The 19,684-nt window shown below is 50.9% G+C and overlaps 6 protein-coding genes across 6 annotated transcripts; 2 read left to right on the forward strand and 4 right to left on the reverse strand.

Annotated features, from left to right (window-relative positions):
- Window positions 1-536: 536 nt before the first annotated feature.
- BDW74DRAFT_88777 (putative C2H2 transcription factor) lies at window positions 537-1,625 on the reverse strand. Its single transcript, XM_073733995.1, has 2 exons — window positions 1,207-1,625; window positions 537-1,134 (listed from the first exon to the last, which is right to left on the reverse strand). The coding sequence occupies exons 1-2, from the start codon at window positions 1,467-1,469 to the stop codon at window positions 606-608; spliced, it is 792 nt and encodes a 263-aa protein (XP_073579651.1). The 5' UTR covers window positions 1,470-1,625; the 3' UTR covers window positions 537-605.
- Window positions 1,626-3,817: 2,192 nt separating this feature from the next.
- BDW74DRAFT_187986 (putative regulator of nonsense transcripts) lies at window positions 3,818-7,467 on the reverse strand (the record flags this gene model as incomplete). Its single annotated transcript, XM_073731621.1, has 4 exons — window positions 6,925-7,467; window positions 6,740-6,836; window positions 5,342-6,709; window positions 3,818-5,311 (listed from the first exon to the last, which is right to left on the reverse strand). The coding sequence occupies exons 1-4, from the start codon at window positions 7,137-7,139 to the stop codon at window positions 3,818-3,820; spliced, it is 3,174 nt and encodes a 1,057-aa protein (XP_073579652.1). The 5' UTR covers window positions 7,140-7,467.
- Window positions 7,468-7,710: 243 nt separating this feature from the next.
- On the forward strand, window positions 7,711-8,868 carry BDW74DRAFT_160819 (snoRNA-binding rRNA-processing protein IMP4). Its single transcript, XM_073725686.1, has 2 exons — window positions 7,711-7,742; window positions 7,810-8,868. The coding sequence occupies exons 1-2, from the start codon at window positions 7,737-7,739 to the stop codon at window positions 8,710-8,712; spliced, it is 909 nt and encodes a 302-aa protein (XP_073579653.1). The 5' UTR covers window positions 7,711-7,736; the 3' UTR covers window positions 8,713-8,868.
- Window positions 8,869-8,954: 86 nt separating this feature from the next.
- Window positions 8,955-10,462, reverse strand: BDW74DRAFT_160821 (BRCT domain protein). Its single transcript, XM_073725687.1, has 4 exons — window positions 10,203-10,462; window positions 9,808-10,134; window positions 9,483-9,706; window positions 8,955-9,414 (listed from the first exon to the last, which is right to left on the reverse strand). Exons 1-4 carry the CDS (start codon window positions 10,375-10,377, stop codon window positions 9,103-9,105), a joined length of 1,038 nt encoding a protein of 345 aa, XP_073579654.1. The 5' UTR covers window positions 10,378-10,462; the 3' UTR covers window positions 8,955-9,102.
- A 16-nt stretch (window positions 10,463-10,478) lies between these two features.
- BDW74DRAFT_160823 (bifunctional anthranilate synthase/indole-3-glycerol-phosphate synthase) lies at window positions 10,479-13,368 on the reverse strand. The gene has a single exon (XM_073725688.1). The coding sequence runs from the start codon at window positions 13,280-13,282 to the stop codon at window positions 10,973-10,975; it is 2,310 nt and encodes a 769-aa protein (XP_073579655.1). The 5' UTR covers window positions 13,283-13,368; the 3' UTR covers window positions 10,479-10,972.
- Window positions 13,369-13,638: 270 nt separating this feature from the next.
- BDW74DRAFT_160824 (nucleoporin) lies at window positions 13,639-19,551 on the forward strand. The gene is made up of 4 exons (XM_073725689.1): window positions 13,639-13,804; window positions 13,861-14,797; window positions 14,847-17,936; window positions 17,991-19,551. Exons 1-4 carry the CDS (start codon window positions 13,737-13,739, stop codon window positions 19,344-19,346), a joined length of 5,451 nt encoding a protein of 1,816 aa, XP_073579656.1. The 5' UTR covers window positions 13,639-13,736; the 3' UTR covers window positions 19,347-19,551.
- Window positions 19,552-19,684: the final 133 nt, after the last annotated feature.

Genomic DNA, 19,684 nt, shown 5'->3' on the forward strand with positions numbered 1-19,684 from the left:
CTCAGGGAGCTCACGTTAAGGCAGCCAATAAACAAAGAAACAAATTACAAGGATTGCTTCCTGCTCAGACGGTTTCAAGAGGGTTAAAATTTACAATTTGTTTGTCATCTACTGCGTGATGGAATAGAACCAAAAGCGAAGGCTACAGATTACATCCACTATGGTAACATGTTACAGACAGGAGTAGAAACATAGTTCGAGTGCGAGAGATGAGTATAAATGATGCAGATACATAGGCAGACATGAGGACGTAATGAATAATGGGTGGTTTGTGGAAACGCCCGGGTATAATTCTGGGAAGAGAGCAAAGAGTAAAGAACACCACCTGGTCTGTAAGATCGACCTCAAGAAAACGCCATGATCAACAAGAGATGTCCCATGAGGATCCACGCGTTCTTGAGATGCAGACCAATTCCATAAGACCTCCCATATTGACGTGCAAATGCATGAGGTGTATTCAATTATGATGAAGAGCAACAACGCCTTTGCAATGCAAACGCGGCAGAGGAGAGTTGACGAAAACATACCACTTGGTGCAGAAAAAAGAAAACATCAGGGGGTCGGAGATGAGCAAAACATAAACAACATTCGATCGATAATCACTGTCACTGGGTGACGCTGACAGCAGTTGGCTGATGTGGGATGACCTGCTGCTGCAAGCCAGCTACGATGCGCTCGAGCTCGTGCAACCGGCGGTTCTTCTCTTCGACTTCGTGTCGTAGTCGCTTGAGTTCGCCTCGCAAGTCCACACCATTCTCCTCCTCCTCTGGGAATGCGATCGCAGGATCGGTGTTGGGATCAAGGTTGTCGAGGGAGTCTCGCTTCCGCTTCCCAGGCGTGGCACCATCGAGATCAGGTGATGGTCCGATCGCCAGTTCTGGTGCATGTCCGTTCTCGGTATGCATGTGACGCCGGCGAAGGTGCTCCTTCAGATTCTCCTGACGCGTAAAGCCGTTGCCTGTGCTTCGGTTGCAGTCAGGGTAGGGGCACATGAGCGGTTTCTTGGCGTTGACGTTCTTCTTGTGGACTTCGCGTTGATGTCTTAACAGGCCACCCGAGTATGTGAAGCCTTGGATCTTGTCGCATCCAGGCTCCAGGCATTTGTAGGGACGATCGTGCTTGTCCATATGTTTGCTAAAGAAAACAGTCATGTTAGCCTCATATTCGGCACTATAACCCGATGAAAGGAGTGAAAATAGTACTTACTTCCATTCGCAAGGGCGTCGAAAGGTAGGAGGACTCGGTTGACACTCTGCGTGGTCACAGAAAATCTGTCCGACAGCATTCTTGGGCGGATCGCGCGCTCGTCTCACCGACAGTCGCGGACGAGCCCCTTCCATAAAGCTCGGTGACAATTGGTCTTCCATCTTCTGAACAGGAACGAGAGGATCTTGCGCGGCGACAAGAACAGCCGTCGGACCCGTAGCACCTTCGCTTCTGGGGCTAGGATAATCAGATCCGTCGCCCATATCGTAGTTACCGGTAGAACCCCGCCGTGGATTAAGCTGGGGAGGCGCGAGGAATTGCTCCAGTGTTAAGTGGTCGCTAGACGACCAGCGAGAAACAGGGGGGGGAAAGGTTGTTGAGATGTCGTCGATGTAGGCGATCGCACGAGAAAAAATCGATGGCGAAACGCGTTGATATACTTATACTCAGTGTAAACGAGCTAAGGCTTGAGTAGTTGCAGGACCCAATCTGGGAGACGGGGGGTGCCGAAATTTTCAGGTGCTAACAAGGCAGCGAGATGAGTTGGTGACTAAGCAGGGCTTGGCGACGCCACTCTCAACAATAATAATCCGGAAGCAACGGATGACTCGATTGATCACTGCGGTGTCCCCGACCGGAGTTGGTGCTGGGTATTTGTATTTTTTTCTCACTTGTGCGGCACTGCTACCATGATTAGTTATTGGCACAGCTGTTCGCCGTTTCTATTCTTTGCCATCATTTAGGCTGCAAATGTGAGTCATTACTCCATCAGGTATCGGAGACGGAGCCAAGGCCACCAACTGGAGGATTTCGGCCAGGCTCCTCAGGCATCCATTCCGCCACTTCGGTCTGATGCACCGGCCAATAAGACTGGGCTGTCACGTGGACGCAGCCACACCAGCACTGCCAACATTGCAGCACATCACCGCTTCATTCCCAAATCCATAGCCATCATGCGCGGTGGATCATGAGCTACGTTGACGTCTTCTCGAGTCTTACCAATCTTGGTCATTTTCTGCCCTTGCTTAGGCACCTAAGTTCACCGACTCCGGCGGGGAGATTCCTGCTTGCTCGCCCGATCTATGCGGCCAAACCACTAGCACAGCTGGCGCAAGACAAGCCGTGATCAAGCTAGGATCTGCTTATCTTTACTTGAAACTGACTGTGGTTCATAGCCTGTAGTACGAAGTAGAGACTGCTTTCGGGATAGGATGCCTTGTTTCGCAGTCCATGCTTGAGGAAGAAGTATACTCTTCAGACTGCTCTCATTGCATGCCTGCCTGAAGCTGCTAAGCCTGGCTATCCTGGCTATACCGAGTGGACAACACTCGCCTGACGCTAATCTCACCCGAACAAGCATACCATGGTATCATTCAGTCGCTTGGAGAGCCAGCGACGCGTGGCGTAAGGGTCTTCAGACGTCGATATCTTCTAAAGATAGAAATTTGGAGAGATGTCGGACAGTTTGAGTGTGTTCAAGAGTTTCAAGAGAAGCTGCGGACTAATACCAAGCAGGCATCTTCATTCTTATAGACGATCTAGACATAGCTCCAGCTAAACAAGAGGTAGTGAACTGACAGCAACATTAAGCTCGGGCGATCACGGCCGAAGAGCGTGGCGCAGCTGCAGATATACAAGTTCGATAGCTGTTCCACGTCGCTTCGGTAATCCTAGACGATCGGTTACGCGTGCTGCAGGCGGGTTTGAAGCCCTGATTCGAGAACAGCTGGCCCTGGCGTGGCTGTGTCGAGTCTGGCCTGTTAGACGTGCAGGGCGAGACCGGGTCATCTACGCCGGCCTACAGCTGGATCGTGGCTAGAACCCTAATGCAGATCTTACTATGGACGCCACGATATACGTTGATGCCTGATATCTAAAGATGCGATAACGAGGGAACGATTTCATTTTGACTAAACGACAGGATTGTTTGTGAGGAGCTTACCAACATTTGCACACAGATCTATGGCGGACCATATCCTCGAGACTTTCCACAAAGCTAGTGCAAAAGTGAAGGGACGCCAACAGCCATCCTAAAACATGTAGATGGAAAGAAATACAGCACGCAAATTATTCAGATCATCTGGGATGATGACTGTAGATTTTCTGTTTCGCTCGCAGGAGGTCTCTCCAAGTCGAGGCCCGGAAAGACCGACTGGGTGCAAACGTAAGCTGGAGAAAAAGACACGAGAAATCCTAGCTGCCATTCCCCAAGGCGAAGTGGACAGCTGAAAATGGTCCCGACGTGAGGCGTTTCGCCCAAAGCCCATCTCCGTCATCTTTTCCGTGGTGCAAATAACCACACTCGGTTAGGAGTCCGGAGATATGGCAGTTGTGAGATAATAATATCGATGACACTACCGAGCAAACAGTCCTGAGACTTCGCTTCGGTATTGCTGATGAGATACTCTGTACAGATCGTGATCTTGGAATCGCCAAGACGAGCACCACAATCGAAAGACGATCAACGGGTTGAGTGGATGCTCAGGACTCAGGACGTCAGCCCCCTTCAGGATGGCCCAATGACTGCTAAAACAGCTGTCCTCCAAGCCGCAGGGCGGGTTTTAACCCTGGTGGCAGTTTGGATTATGGGATAGTTCCGACTTCACTCCGCTCAATCATAGTTGCCGCCGATCTGGCTAGCAAACGCTGTGGAAACACTTCGGGCGTCGTCATCATCGTGGATGTGGCCGGGGATTCCGCGGGTAACACGGATGCTAGCAGAGCTTCCTCCGAAAATGCTACCGTTATCAGGAACACCAGGCTTGTAAGGCTCACGAGCTCCAGATTCCACGTAACGCTTCAACCTATCGGACTGGCTTAGACTGGGTTGTTTGTTCATGTCGTTAATACTCAGGCCAGCGAGGCTGACACCGCCATGCTCAGGACCCTTTCCATCGATAATGCTGCCAGTAATATCAGACTCTGTGGCTGCGATCGACTCTCCGGCAATGCTAGGCGCGCCCTTGCCTCGGTTCCCATTGGCTCGGCGAGCTCCGGGAAGAGAAGGCCACGAATCCGCGAATTGCTGGAACATAGGGGGGTATCCAGACGGGATGCCAACGCCACCAAGTGCTGAAGAGTGAACAGAAGAGACATCATCAGGGATGTAGCCAACCACGGAGCCAGTGTCATGGAATTCGTTTCGGTGGCCATTCCGTCCATTCATGAATCCGCTAGTAACGTTGGACACATGATTGTAGGCCATCTGGAATCGCTGAGGTCCACGGTAGGCCTGCTTAGGGCGGCTAAACTGAATGAGTGACTCCTGGAGGTTAGACAACGGCCCTTCTACCAATGTGTGGCGCTCCTTGAAGTGCTGCAGAAGACAATTCCAGAGAGGATGCTTCGAAAGCACCTTGGGGTTACCCAGGATCACCAGACCATATTTGGCACGAGTAAGCGCGACGTTCAGACGACGAGGATCACTCAGGAAACCTATTCCTTGATGGTCGTTGGAACGAACGCAAGAAAGAATGATGAAGTCTTTCTCACGACCTTGGAAAGCATCTACCGAAGCAACCTCAATTTCCTTGTAGTGCTCCTTCTTAAAAGTACCAGTTGCCTGCATGGAGCTGACAATGTAACTGCGCTGTCCTTCGTAAGGCGTGATAATACCAATGTCCTTTGGTTGCACACCAGCTTTAAAGAAGCGAGTGACAATCTTTTCCACGTTCGCTGCCTCGGTACGGTTCAGGTAAGAAGTTCCCGACGCCGAAATCTCTTCATTTCCCAGATTGGACCAGAACATCATGGGGCTGTCCAGGATAGGCCAAGGGAAGTCAACCTCGCGGCGAAGGCGATCAAAGGAAGTGATACCGTTCTGCAGGGATCCCTCGTAGAACATGTTGGAGGGGAATTCCGAGAGACATGGGTGCATACGGTATTGAACATTCAGGCGGATCGGCGAGCATCCCAGGATGACAAGTCGCTCGAAAAGTGACTGGTTCAGGCCAGCCTTGGCCGCCTTCTTATTCATGATGACGGGACCAAGCTGCTGGTGGTCACCAACAAGGACGACCTGCTTGCATCCTAGCACCAACGGGATCATACATTCGGGTTCGGCAGACTGGGTGGATTCATCGATCAAAACAATGCGGAACTTGAGCTTCGCGAGACGAGGGTCACCCGCACCAACGCAAGTGCAGCAGATGACGTCGGCGTTGTTCAAGATCTCACGCTCGGCCGCCCTAGTGAGTTGCTTCAAGCGCTTCTCATCCTGGCTCGACAATTCACCAAGCTCACCCTTGAGCTGGTTGAGTTTGATGAGCTCGATGTTGCTGTCGTTGAGACGGACTTGTTCGTGCAGAGACAGGAATCCAACAGGTGATTCGACATCCTCACGGGACTTGGCCGTAACACGAACGGTCTTGAGGCCAGTTCGGTGGATACGCTCGCAAAGTTGATCGACAGCGACGTTGGAGGGCGCGCAAACCAGAACTTGACCACCATTAAGCTTGGCAAGGTGGTAGATAATGGTGGCAGAAGTAACAGTCTTTCCAGTTCCGGGGGGACCCTGGATCAGACTAAGTGGTCGCTGGAGCACACTCTTGACAGCATTGATCTGACTGCCGTTGAGCTCGGGAAGTCCAGGAACGCTAAACTTTTTGGGCATCTGCGTTTTCATGGGTGCAGCTGCGACCTCGTGACCGAGAAGTCGGTGGAAGATGTAGCCCGAAACGCTCATTTCATCAACGGCGAATGTCTTCATAGCAAGCTGCATACGATCGAAAGAGGTCGACTTCCAAACATAATCGGCCGAAAAGTTGTGCGTGCATTCCGTGGGCACTGACTTATGATCTCCCTTGGCACGCAATTCGATAGTGACCTCGTCAGACTGATTGTTTGGGATCTTGATAACATATCCTACTCCCTCCCACTTAGGTCGCAACTCGCCAGAGTACTTCAAGCGCATTTCATCTCCAACCGCCAATTTCACATCTCCAAGTTCGAGCTTGGGCAGGATAAAACTAGCCAAGTGCTTGTTGTTGAGACCAAGATCCCAACGGACAATCAGGCCGTCCTGTGACTGCGACTCCTTCAGTTTCCGGTCGTAGTCTGCTTCAATCTTAACAAGCGGACCAAAGATGTTCTGGTATTGGAACGCATCATCATAGCGCAAAAGAACCGGTGCGGGTTCATCGTCTACGGCCGTGGCCTTTTCTAGGTCGGCAATTGTCGCTTGAGAGTTCTCCTTCCACATCTCTTCGAGCTTCGCAATCATCTGTGGGCTTAGATGACGAGCTCGAAGTTGCTCTTGATCGGATGGAGCCGCAACGAGCCAAGTCAAGAACGAGCGATCTTCGATCAAAGGTTGCCAGCGCGAGGTATCCCAGTTCATATCCTTAGAGGAAGGCATGGCGGCGCATGGCTGACGGCACAAGAGGACGACGACAGTGTCGGATTTGGCGGGAATAAATCCTAGAAGGAAAACATTCTTGGTCCCACAGTTATAGCATTCCAAAACAGTATCACCAAGTGATGACTCGGGGTGTAGTTGTACTTCCTTGTGCCTAGCACGCACAAGATGGTTCACAATATGAGACGAAGAGGTGTTGCCACGGGCGCTGCAAAACCATTTGCTGCAAGCTAAGCATTTGACAACGCTGCTTGGATTGTGTATACCACAGTACCTATAGATCAAAAAAAAAGCCAAATTAGTGAATGTTCTTACACCAGTATAAAAAAAGCCCATGAAAGATGGCAAATAGGAAAACTTACGCGCATGCATGCGGGGCAAGCTCTTTTTCCTCCTCCAACACGCCTTGGAACTTTGCTTTGTTGGCAGGCCCGCTAGTTGTGCTCTCCAAGTCATCATCCTCAGAGTTATCGGCACCTTCGTCGTCATCATCATGTCTCCTTCGGCGCGGACCTCCGACTGTTCGGTCCAGTTCTGACTCTGCCCCAGCCGCCTGGTATTCAAGAGAGGCTGACATCGCTATGCAAGCCGAACGAGCGCTTTTAAATAAATTCGTCTTCACAGGAGCTCTGCGCAAAAATATCTAAAATCGACCGTCCAAAGGAACACCGATGTTTCCAGACCTCCAGTCCGCCTCGACTAGAATCTCGCGTTCTCCACGCAGTCGGGGGGTTCGGTCAATATCGGTTCGCAATGAATGAACGTCTAGAACAGGCGATTTTCTTATTGTACTGAAGGAAGGAAAGCCCCTGTGTGTCTTCCACAAAAACAGTGTGGCACAACAGAGGGGCAAGGAATGAGCCTAGATACAACACTATCTTAGTAGGGCATTCGGCACAGATATTCGGATACTTACCGGTAAGCAGATACTGCGCTTCTCCTAATCCCCCAAGCCACTAACTCCGAGAAGAAAAGCAAAGAGATCGGGTAACCTTGGTGGCAAGATAAAGTGTTGCACTCTCTTGCTTGGAGTTGAAGGCAGGCTGGGAGGGCCGCTTTATCGGGCAATCCCACAAGTTCGGGAGGCGTTCCAGACCTAAACTGCAGTGGCAGAAAAAAAGTTGCCCGCTTCACTGGTCCATTCACTGTTTTCACTCTTGCGCTCAGTGACAAAATGCTTGTACGTCTATATGCTACCTATTGTATGAATTTGGAGAGAGATGCTGACCCTAGCCTGAAATTCACAGCGCCGTCAAGCCCGAGAACGTCGAGACTATCTCTACCGGAGAGCTTTGCAACTCCGCGATGCCTCTATCGCCGAAAAACGAGCACAGCTGAAGGAGTCGCTAGCGACTGGCAAGCAGCTTGATCCCTCCATCGCAAACGATAAAACCCTTCGCGAGGACTTCAAATACGACGAATCACTACCAACGGCAGACAAGAAAAACAAGGACTCTGATCTCCTCGACTTGGACGATGAATATGCGCTTACCTCCGGCATCGTCGACCCTCGGCCAATTGTTACGACTTCCCGCAATCCTTCAGTGCGTCTAGGAACATTTGCGAAAGAGATCCGCCTGCTTTTGCCGACTTCTATCCGCCTGAACCGTGGAAATCTAGTTCTCCCCGATCTCGTCACTAGCGCAAACTCCGCCGGTCTGACAGACATGATTCTTCTGCACGAACACCGTGGTACTCCGACTGCGATGACAATCTCACATCTTCCTCATGGCCCGACTGCCAGCTTTTCGCTGCACAACGTTGTTCTACGTGCTGATATCCCCAACTCTGCCCGTGGTACTGTATCAGAGAGCTACCCACACCTTATCTTCGAGGGATTCAAGACAAGACTGGGTGAACGTGTGGTCCAGGTTCTAAAGCACTTGTTTCCTCCCCGGGAGCGCGTGGAAACTGGGAAGATTGGAAACCGTGTCGTCACTTTCGTCAATAAGGAGGACAGCATTGAGGTTCGACACCACGTTTTCGTCAAGACTGGATACAAAGATGTCGAATTAGCGGAAGTCGGGCCGCGGATGACAATGAGACTGTTCGAAATCAGGGGAGGCTCGCTTGAGAAGGGCTCGAGTGGTGATGTGGAATGGGCACTCACACAATACACGAGGACGTCTAGGAAGAAGGATTACCTCTAGACGGGCGATCTTGTGTATTGCGGATCGAAGTCTTGAATGTTTAAGGAAAAGTTCGGCCGGCGTATACGGTGTTATGGAGCATTCATTAGGCAATCATGGTTACTTTTGTATACCCATCTAGAAGAATATAATTTCGAGGTTCATGCCTGAGTCAAACCTTGTGGCCTTGTAGCATGCTTGAAAAATAAATAAACATTTCAGAAAAAGTCAGATGCCCCCGTTAAACAAAAAAAAAAACGAAACCATCAATTCGAGCTGCGAGAAGCGAAGCCGAAACCGTGAACTTCATTGGTGCTAAAGATATATAATGTCGCAAATCTCGGCAGATCCTCCCCCAAATGCCGCCGGCTTCAGTTAGGGCAACACATACCCTGTTGACCATGTCCAGAACTATATCTCACCATCTTGAAAAAGATTTGCCAGCGATGAAACAGGCGGGTTGTCATACCACCACCAGCCTTCGTGCGGTGGTTTCACATTCCCATCTTCGTCCTTTTCACGGTCCGGCGCAATTCCATTCAGCCTGTCCTCCCATTCCTTCCCAGTGCGTTCCTTGAAAAAGTCCTTGAACGCTGTCATAGCAGTCTCAAGATCGCTGCCCAGAGGAGCAAGAAAATCGGTCTGTGCTGGTCCACCGCGAAATCCACGAGTTAGTCTTATGTGCGTTGCGTACTTGTGAGGGGATCTAATGGTCTCGTAGATCTTTTTGGAGAGCGTTAGTGAGTTCATTTTGGGATCGTGGACCAAAAGTAAAAGCTGACCGCACTGACCTTGAGCTGAACGGTATGTCTGGCCCCTTGAATAGTGCCTGAAGGTCTGACCAGCGTTGCACTGTAGGCCGTCAAATCGTCTGCTTCGTAAAGACGGTGGCTGTCTACAGGAGTCACGCTCAGTTCCAGCTCTAGCCCGCACTTTATAGGGAAGGAATATCTACTCGCAACAGATATGGCCTTGGGAGTACGGCGCTTAGTATCAAATGGGTCTTGGGATTTGCCTTTCGCTCAGTTAGCATCGATGAATAGGTCCAGGCGTAACTATGCGTAGAGTCTGATGACCAAAGAGAGGCGAGCACGCAGGTGGAAAGCAAAAACTTACCAGAGGCAGTCTTCATCCTCTTCTTCTTCTTGGCTTTCAACTTCGCCTCCTTCTCCTTTGCTGTGGCACCTTTCTCCTGAGGTTCCTGTGCCTCATTGTCTTCAGTCTTGTCGCCCTCCGACTTGCCTTTCGAGGCGGTTGCACCCTTAGTCTGTCCGTTGCTTCCTTGAACCTTCTTCGCAGGGCTTTTCTTTTTCTCAGCCTTCAGGATATTTACCCAAAGATATTCCTTCGAAGGGCGAGGACAACGAGTTCTTGAGAGCAACGACTCCGATAGCCAATCGTAGGAAACGATCTTAACGGACCCCAATTCCTTGGCTTCGACCACTGCCAGAACTCACAGTTAGTATTCATCAATAGCCAGGATGGGTTTCAGGATATAGTTTAGCTTATACCGACTGGAGCGTTTTGTATGTAAGCGTCTCTGGAGGCGATGAGATGGGTCAATCCGTCGACCACATCGTTTGAATAGGTTCCTCCATTCGCTGTAATCCATTTTGGGATCTTAGTAGCATCCTTCCCGAAGTTGCCCACGGAGGAGGCGTGGATTCTCTGAAATGTTTTTCCCATCGTGACTGGGTTCTGAGAGAGAGAGGGAGAGGTGGCCGTGGAAAGGGTATAGAAAGCACGGCGTGGAGCCGTGCGAGTTATTGGACGAAGCGCTCAGAGAGAGAAGGGTGTGAGAAGTTGGCTACGTGTAAGGCCTCCACGAAGAGTAGTCAGATTCTCAAGGGTCAGTTGGAGATGGCAGTAGGCTTTCAAAAGAGAAGATGTGAGGTTTGATTGAAAAGATTGAAGATATGAGATATGTGCGGAGTACCTAACCACCTTACGGCCAAAGCTAAGAAGTGTGTTGATATTGACCTTTAAAGGTAAGATTATGAGTCGTCCGACGACCTGATGTGAACCGTGGCCGAGTTGGCGAAAGCTACGTTGAAGTAGTAAAGCCTGATGAAAAAGGAATCACTTGGGCATGATAGCATGTATATGGCCAGAGCGAAGTAAGTGAGCTATATGCTATATAGATGACGTACGGAATAGAAGCTATAGAGACTTATATCCGAGAAGTCGTGACAGCAACGAGATGGAAGAAAGTGAGCTTTGAATGAGGTATGCGGAGTAGAAGAGAAAACCCGAAACGTTATATAAACGCATCAAAGCTATATCACTGCGAAAGACTCTTTGCGGCTTGGACAAATGCCCGTATCTTATCAAGATCCTGGGCGCCGTCTAACTCGACTCCGGAACTGACATCCACGCCGACCACTTTATGCCCCGAATCGCCAAGCTGTTTGATAATTTCAGTAACGTTGTGCGGGTCCAAGCCACCTGCTAGGATGACTCGCAACCCCTCGTCAGAGTTTAGGATTTGTTTGACGCGTGATTGATCTAAAACTTCCCCAGAGCCCCCTGCTCCGGAATCCAGCAACGGCAACGTGTGGTATGCCCGTCGAGCGATGCCGAAATCGTCGAGACCGAACTTGCGGATGACAGGGACTGGAATTAGTCTAGACCACTCAAGCGGCTCTGATCCATGCAGTTGAACCACGTCAAGTCCTAGCTTTTGTTGCTGTGCAAGGACATAGGATAGTGGTTGGTTGAGAAACACGCCCACTAGCAAAGCACGCGTGGGATGCCGTAAAGTGTTGGCGGAATGGTCGAAATAGTCGACAGAAGTTGCATTCGTATCTCCTTGGGGCACTTCTGTAGATAAGGGAGTGGGACGCGGCGTCGACTTCACTACTTGCGAGATTCGCAGAGCGACATCATCGGGAACAGTACGTTTTCGGCCTTGGACGAGGATGATGCCCACCAAGTCTGCACCCGCTTCAATAGCCGTGCGCGCACCGTCTTCAGTCCTTGTACCGCAGATTTTGACCAAAGGAGAGCGTCGCGACTGTAGGGGGAGCTTCTTCGAGCTTCCTCCAAGGAGCTCAGCAACGAATGCTGCGGTGTCCGGCGCACGCATAAGGGCCTCTCCGACAAGGATGGCTTTCACGCCATCCTTCTGATAAGCTTCCACATCCTTGGGCCCGGAGATACCGCTGAGCGCACAGACAATAGTGCTCTCAGGCACCTGGTCCATGAGCCGGCTAGTAGTGCCAAGATCAACTTCAAAGCTGGTTAGGTCTCGGTTGTTGACACCAATAACTTGAGCGCCGAGGTCAACTGCAATCTTCATCTCTTCTGGTGTATTGACTTCGACAAGGGGCTCCATTCCGAGGCTCTGAGAATAGCGATAGAGTTTTGTGAGCAGCTCAATGTCAAGCATCTTCACAATAAGTAGCACGGTATCCGCACCAGCAAGGCGAGCTTCCAGAATCTGGTACTCATCAAAAACGAACTCCTTTCTCAGGATAGCAGGCCTGTGGGTCACTCCCTCTAGACTAGCGCGCACAGCACGTAGGTCATCGATGCTGCCCTTGAACCATTCAGGCTCAGTAAGCACTGAGATCACACTGGCGCCGGCCTTGGCGTATTGTCGCGCTTGCGCAGGGGCACAGGCATGCTCTGCTATGAGCCCCTTCGATGGAGATGCGCGCTTGATTTCTGCCATCAACGACAAGGGGTACGCCGATTGTCTCAGGCGATCAGGGAACGAGATCTGAGGCGGAGCAACATTGAGTTCGTAGGCAGCCTGGAGATCGGACGGGCGCTGCGACGGGATAAGCTTCTGTTTGGCAACAGCCGCCTTCCGGTGGTCATAGATCTTCTCCAAGATGGACACCTTTTTAGTCGCCTTCGGGGGGTTCGGAGCGGCGGCGGTGAAATGGCCTTCCTGAGCAATATCCTTTCCATTGCCTTCCCAGGTGCCGGCAGTGAGCTTAAGAAAGTTTCTAAACATCGTCTGACCGTGTTCTGTCAGGATACTTTCGGGATGGAACTGGACACCTTCGATCGCGAACTGCTTGTGTCGCACACCCATGATGACGGTCTTGTCCGCATCCTCACCCAACTGGGCAAAAGAGCTCACTTCCAAGCACTCAGGTACGGTGGAGTGCGTTCCTGCCAGAGAATGATATCTGGTGATAACCACGGAAGGGGGAAGCCCTTCATAGGCACCTTTGCCGTCGTGTTTCAGGACCGATGTCTTGCCATGTAGGATCTCTCCAGTAACATCGACTTTGCCGCCGAACGAGTGGATGATACATTGCTGGCCCATACACACACCGAAGATAGGCACCTTGCCTGCGAAGTGCTGGATTGCAGCATTGCTAATACCCGCATCGCACTTAGGGTGGCCCGGACCAGGACTGACGACCAGCTGGGTCGGCTTTTTCGCAATCAAATCCTCCAAAGAGATCTCATCATTGCGAACGACCGTAACGGTTGCACCCTCTAGGACAAGGTATTGGTAGACATTCCAGGTGAAAGAGTCATAGTTGTCAATGAGAATGACATTGGAAGCGGTCTCGAGTCGTGCCGCCTTGGTGGGATGGTGCGGGGAGTGGTCGACGAGCGCGGAGTCTGCCATTGTCGAGTCTTGTATGGGATGGGTAAGCCACACTGAATGGGAGATAGGGAGAGAAGACAAGCAAAAGAAGGAATGGCCAAGCTGCTCACTCACCTTGCTTGCCAACTCACCGGAGTCACCGGGGATGCAGCAAAGCAAATATCCTGATCCCTGTATGCTGAGAGGAGTCACCGACTCTCCGAGCGCCACTACTAGTGGGGTCCGATCCGATCAGTTTCCTAAACAGTCCAATCTTGTCAAACGACACAAATTTTGTGCTCACCGCCTGGACGCTAAACCCAGATAGGTATTCATTGTTGACCTCCAGCCAAACCCAAAAAGTGCTCCTTCGATATCATCATCTGTCGAGCTCCAGCCCAACGCGCTTTCGCCGGTCTCAGGCATACGGAGTCTTCAAATCTCCTCCCGCTTGCTCTATCTTCTGCTTACCTATAATGATATAGCTGTGCCGCCAATGGCTCCCGTCCCGGAAGCCTATTTCCCGTCCCTGGACAAGTGCTTCTCCGGGGACGTCCAGCTTTTGTATGGGCGCATCCACTGTACATTGAGGCTCAATCACTAACGTTTGTTTAAACTAGGTCTTGGAAAAGAGTCTTCCTATACACATGCGACTTCGAAAGCATCACCGACGATACCCGTGTTATCCAGTCGTTTTTGTCACACCCAGACAGCGCCCAGCTGCTTCTGAACCGCGGAAGCGTCTTTCCCTCGCCGTCGGCCAAGACAAAATCCGAGTTCGAGACGAAAACGGCAGCGATCCACGCGGAGACGAATGCAAAGGCATCTTATGACTTGAAGGAGATCAAAGCCGATGCGCTTTGGCTGAGTGAAAAGGCTAAAATCGATGAGGTCAACGCGCTTCGAATTGCGGTCCTGGAATGGCAAAGCCGCCCTGCCTCGCGTCTCTTGGGCCGACTCGCCGATGAGGAAGCTACCAGTTTGAAAGGAGCAGCTGGAGTTGACACCTTCCGTGTGTCACTTGCAGGGCCGAGTTTCGCTGAGATTTTCAACAGCAGACCCGACGATGAAACCGGCGCCGCCGAGTTCGGTTCAGAGAAGGATAGACGCTTGCGCCTTCGAGAGACTTACCTATCTGAACGAAGTCACATTATCAAAACAGCCACCAAACTCCTGACTTTGTTTCTAGATAGCGACGGTCAAACTACCACAACTCAACAACAATTGGATGTTTCTAGTGACCTCCGCAAATTGGGCGGTTCTGTCTTCAAGAATAAAACCACCGGTGTTGAGTGGCATAAACTCGCTCAGGAATGCATCGCAGGTATACAGATACGCCTCGAGGCTCTCGATGGTGAAAGTGGCTGGCTGGGCGCCGCTGAGAGCAGCGAGGAACTCGAGAGCTTATGGAGGACAACCATTGTGGACGAAGTGTCGCATTTACTCCAGAATCTGTTCATACAGCTTCATACGTCAGCAGAAATCGCTCCTGCAGATCTCCTTCTGTCTTGGCTTCGTCTGATGGTTGACAATGTCTTTCTAGAATCCCTTCAGGCTGTAAGTTGCGGTTCAATTTCTTTCTGCGATCATGCTGACATTAAAACAGCCATGCGAAAACCCTGTAGAAGTCCTTCTACCTCTCCAAGGCTTTGTGTGCTTGATCACCCTTGCTTTCCTGAAGCTTGATTCTTCCATACCGGTCATTCTTGGTGATGAGAAAAAGAGGAAATTGTCCTCCAAGCTCCCATATTTTCTTTCCAAAGACGACATTGGCCAGATTAACGAATTGTTTACAACCGTCGGGCTTGAATCGAGGACTGCAAGTCTGGCAGCTTTCTCATGGGGCCTTATTCTACATACCATGGGGGAACTAGCTCTTAGTGATAAAGAGACCCGCGAGATGGAGCAATATCAGAGCGCCGTTGACTCCTTCCAGTCGAACACGCCACACTCAAACAGCGGTCGTGGCTCTGAAATATCTCTGTTTGAGGAGCTCCTCGAAGCTGCTCGCACGCCACGATGCACCGTTGACGAGTCAGTCGCGCTTCTAACCTCGGACGCGATGAAGAGCATTGCCTTTGATACTATTATCATTTTAGCTCAGAAAATGGGACCGTCGTCGGCTGTTGATGATAGAGTGACCAGTCATTGGGCTCGCACGACGCTCCTAGACCTCGTTCGATCTATGTTGATGTACATGGAGTATTCCCCAGAGATTGTTCAGTCTGTCCTGGCCATTTTGGCTGGGCCTCTGACGAACGCAGCGTGGCCTTTGGCTACGTCGTCGGTTTCGCCGAACGATCCGCGGGCTGTTTTCATGAAAGAAGAGCCACTCATGAACGGCGTCCTACGAATTGCGCGCTCAAGGTTCCCTTACGAAACAGTGCCGTTCTTGAAGCTTTGCCGTGCTTTGCTCAGCGCTGATCTTGTCAACGAGGAAGGATTTCCTCAAATCTTGGACGAGCTAGACAACATGGAGTCATTCACTCAGGTCATTCCAGACAATTTTCAGGCATATGAAACCATTCGGGAGGACGAAGACGCCAATCTCGTTAGCCTCCTTGAACCTCTACCAATGATTGAATCGACCCTGCGGAACCAGACACAAATCCGACAAGTGCCAGGCAATGCCCTCATTGTCACCGGCTCGTCGGAGCTTCCTACAGCAACAGTGGGTCAGATAGTCTCCGAGTCTAGACCTGCTGTTGTGATGTGGCAGCACCGATATTCCTGCCTGAGCTATCTTGGAAGCCGACTTCAGGAGTGGAGTGACAATGGTGGGTTTTCAGAAGAGTTTGGTGACGACTGTGTTGCAGAAACAATATGGTTGTTCACGGATCTTATCATTGCATCCACAAATGCCGAGGCTCGTGGAAACGATGATTCCGCCGCGAAGAGCATTTTGGAAATGGCCAGTGATGGTCTTTTCGGTCAGACCGATATCATCGGGCTCGTTTTTGATATCTTTGAGCGAAACCTCCAAAGTGTTAGCTCCAGAACTGCCTCTGAAGGCGTGGTAGACTCGGCGATCGCTTGCGTACACTTCATTCGCGCACTCATTGCAGTTCTACCGAACAGGGTGTGGCCCTTGCTGTCTCGAAGCAGTCTGCTTGGGAGCGATGGAAAAGGCGGCATGATGACTGCAATCATATCTGCTACGGAGGTGACCTCTGGAGAATACCCGTTTCTGCTGGCCTCTGTGAGCCTATTCGAAGCTGTTGTTGACGACGCAATGTCCCGCACTGTCCTTAGACGATGCCCAGCTGGCAAGGCAGGCGTTGTTTCGGACTGGACTTCTGGAGTTCCAACTCATATCATGAGAGGCATTTTGCTCAATTTTGTTCGAGTCATGGTTGAGGTGTATAACAGCAATGGAAATTGGAGATTCAACGCCCCCGAGAAGAAGTTCGAGATCACCACTGCAATCGCGAAGGTGCTCGAAAGAATAATCTACTATGCTTTTGGTACGAATGATGCTGCTAACGGCAAGTTGGATTCGAAACTTACCGGCGTCTTTTCGTTGTCGGCCACATACATTTTGGACGTCCTTCGACCGCAATCCGCGGGTGATTTGCCCTTCAATCCCATTCTTCGACTTATCATTGAGGGCCTACAAACCCCTCCCACATTATATCTCCGTTTCTTGAACCTGGTTCAAAAACAAGTTATCTCCACCTTGGAGCTGTCAGCAAGGCTACTACAGGCAGCTCAGCTCAACGAACTGCCGCCATCTCTACTGGAGGAACAGCTTTTCAAATCCACACCGGTCCTTGTGAAGCTATATGCGCTTCACGGCCCTTATCAACTCCCCACCCTTTCGCTCCTAAACACCCTGGTTACCACGGCCGCATTAGACTCTAGCAACGAACCGCCTTCACTAGTTGGCCACTTGGGAGCCGAATCGTCTCGTCTTTTCCTCGACGTTCTGTCCCGATTTGACAAACCTCTCAGTGACCCAAGCCTACAGTTATCTGTGTGGCGCTTGCTGACGACTCTGGTCAGCAAACGGCAACAATGGCTTGCCGTCTATATTCTTACGGGCTCGTCCCCCCGTGAATCCCTCAAGAAATCAGATAAATCTGCTGCCAAAGGCACTCCATTCCTACAAATGGCACTCGACAAGCTTTCAAGTATCGACCAACTTCCTCCCCAGGTCGCCCTCTCACTTCTCGATTTTGTTTCCAACGCCCAAGAACACTGGCCTTGGGCAACCCCAGAGCTTAGGAAGCATGCCAATTTCTTCACGAGTCTTGTGAACTACGTCTCCAAGCTTAACATATCGTCCCTGTCCAGTGCTGACCAGATCTTTGCCACCCGGATAGCCGCCGTCGTTGCTGATCTTTGCGCTGTATATCTACACTCGGCTAAAGAAGCGAAGGACAAGAACTTCTACAAAACCCTGCTTCCCCTCGTATCCTGGTACGCGAAGGGTGCTGTTGATGTATCTGGCTATAATGGCTCCTTGCACGCCAATCTCAAGAGAAACTTTGAGACCAGGTATTCAGGGTGTAAACTTGATGACTTCAAAAGGACACCCTTGCGGCCACGTACTTTAGGGAGAGAGTATTACTATGATATCCAGCTGGGTCAAAAGCTTCTTTCGTACGACTTCGCGTGGAAAGGGTCAAAAAACCAAGGCTTTGCTGAAGAGTTTGAGCGCGCCAATCTCAACCTGTCTTTGGTCGAAGCGCAAGTGGTATGTGCGACTGCTTTAAAATGACGGATAAGGGCTAACAATATTCCTTTACAGAGCCTTCTGAACAGTTGGAAGTTCTTCGCCATTGAACACTGCGCGGATTTCATCTCAGAGCGTGAGATTCAGAAGACAATGGCTTCCGTTGTGAAGAGCTGCTTGGAGGCCAACACAAATGGGGTCCCCCAGGAGGCCATTTTTGAGCGGATTCAGCAAACAAGGGTCGATTTTGCGCAAAATCTCCTGCAACGCCTCGTTGAAAAGGGAGCAAAGGGCGCCGAGTTCTTCGGTCTCCTTCAGGTAGTGTGGGAGTCTCTTCGAAGTCGCCGATCCACATACGAAGATGCATTGATTAATGACGACTCCGAATATTATCGATCGCTTCTCAACACCCTTTTCTTGGCCCTACAATTTCACATTGACACCAGTTCAAGGGTAGCGGCCGAAGTCCATACTAAGAAGGCAGAATTGTCGTCCGACCTGGGGATCGTGGTTGAGATCGTGAAGGTTGTGGTCGCGCAAGGGTTCAGGTCATTGACTTCATACCTGCATGATCAACCAGAGAAGTGCACGCCCAAGGACTTTGCCATCGTTACGGCGATTTTGCAAAGCTCGCTCCAAGTGAAGAATGTTGACCGCTTGTACGAACATATTGTATACCACATTGCCGACAATGATACCGTGCGGCACGCGACATCGTTGTTCTCGTGGTCGGATCAACTAGTCATTGCAGGTGACCCGGTCTATGGAGAACTCAGCATCTCTTTCCTTGCTAAACTATCTACGATACCTATGTTGGCCGAGCATCTTGCCGTGGAGGCGGTCCTGGGCCAGCTCTCTACTGCCCGTCTCACAAATGTGCTCCGTCAGCCTAAAGGGTTCGGTCCGTTTGATCCTGTCCCAAGAATATACACCATCTGGACAAGCGGCATCCTCCCCTTATGCCTGAACCTCCTTTACCACGTCATTCGCACAGCCCCTGAGGTTGCCGCCTTCCTCAACCAGTTTGAGGGCCAACTTAAACGGGCGGCGTCATCATTCGCCTCTGCACGCACCGCGAGCGCACCATCCGCTCACAGGATCAACCTGAGCATGGCCTCGGAAGTCTACTCCCTCTCCCTCATCTCGTTTATCCTCAGCCGCCTCCGCGAAGCCGGATCAAGCATCGGCGTCGACGCACAGGTTATCCAGGAACTGAAGTGGGACAAAGCACAAGTCAAAGAAGACATTGAAGAATTAATCGAACGCCGGAGTAACCTGCGGTTGCGCATTGTCGCTACGAACGACAAGGAGGTGGAGATGGTGCGCCAGAAGCCCGTCAATGCGGCGTCTGGCGCTGAAAACCGGCTAGAAGAGAGGATTGTCAGCGAGCTCAAGGCGACGCTGGCTTGCTTGGGCGGGGACGAGTCGTGATCATGTTAAAATAATGGATTTTTTTTTTCTCCCTTCAGGCATTGGTGGCGTATGTATGCAATTGTTATCTAGATATACAAGCCCATCACTTAGTTTAATTGCGATCTATGTGCATTTATGATTACATACCTGCATACACAAGTTATGGTTCGTTTTCTCGAGTCAACGGTAGCACAATATAGCCCTGTACCATACTGCCGTTGCACAATTTATCCATCTTTCAACTAATCCAGTACAGCTTTCCTCATAAGCTCCGGTGGTAGTATCGAGTGCATAATTCACCCTACCAACATTGTCCACGACTCAGGGCATTGCGCCATGCGCATCCGAGGTCAGGA

This window comes from Aspergillus multicolor, assembly GCF_047715735.1.
Source record: "Aspergillus multicolor strain CBS 133.54 unplaced genomic scaffold BDW74scaffold_34, whole genome shotgun sequence".
Taxonomy (NCBI): domain Eukaryota; kingdom Fungi; phylum Ascomycota; class Eurotiomycetes; order Eurotiales; family Aspergillaceae; genus Aspergillus; species Aspergillus multicolor.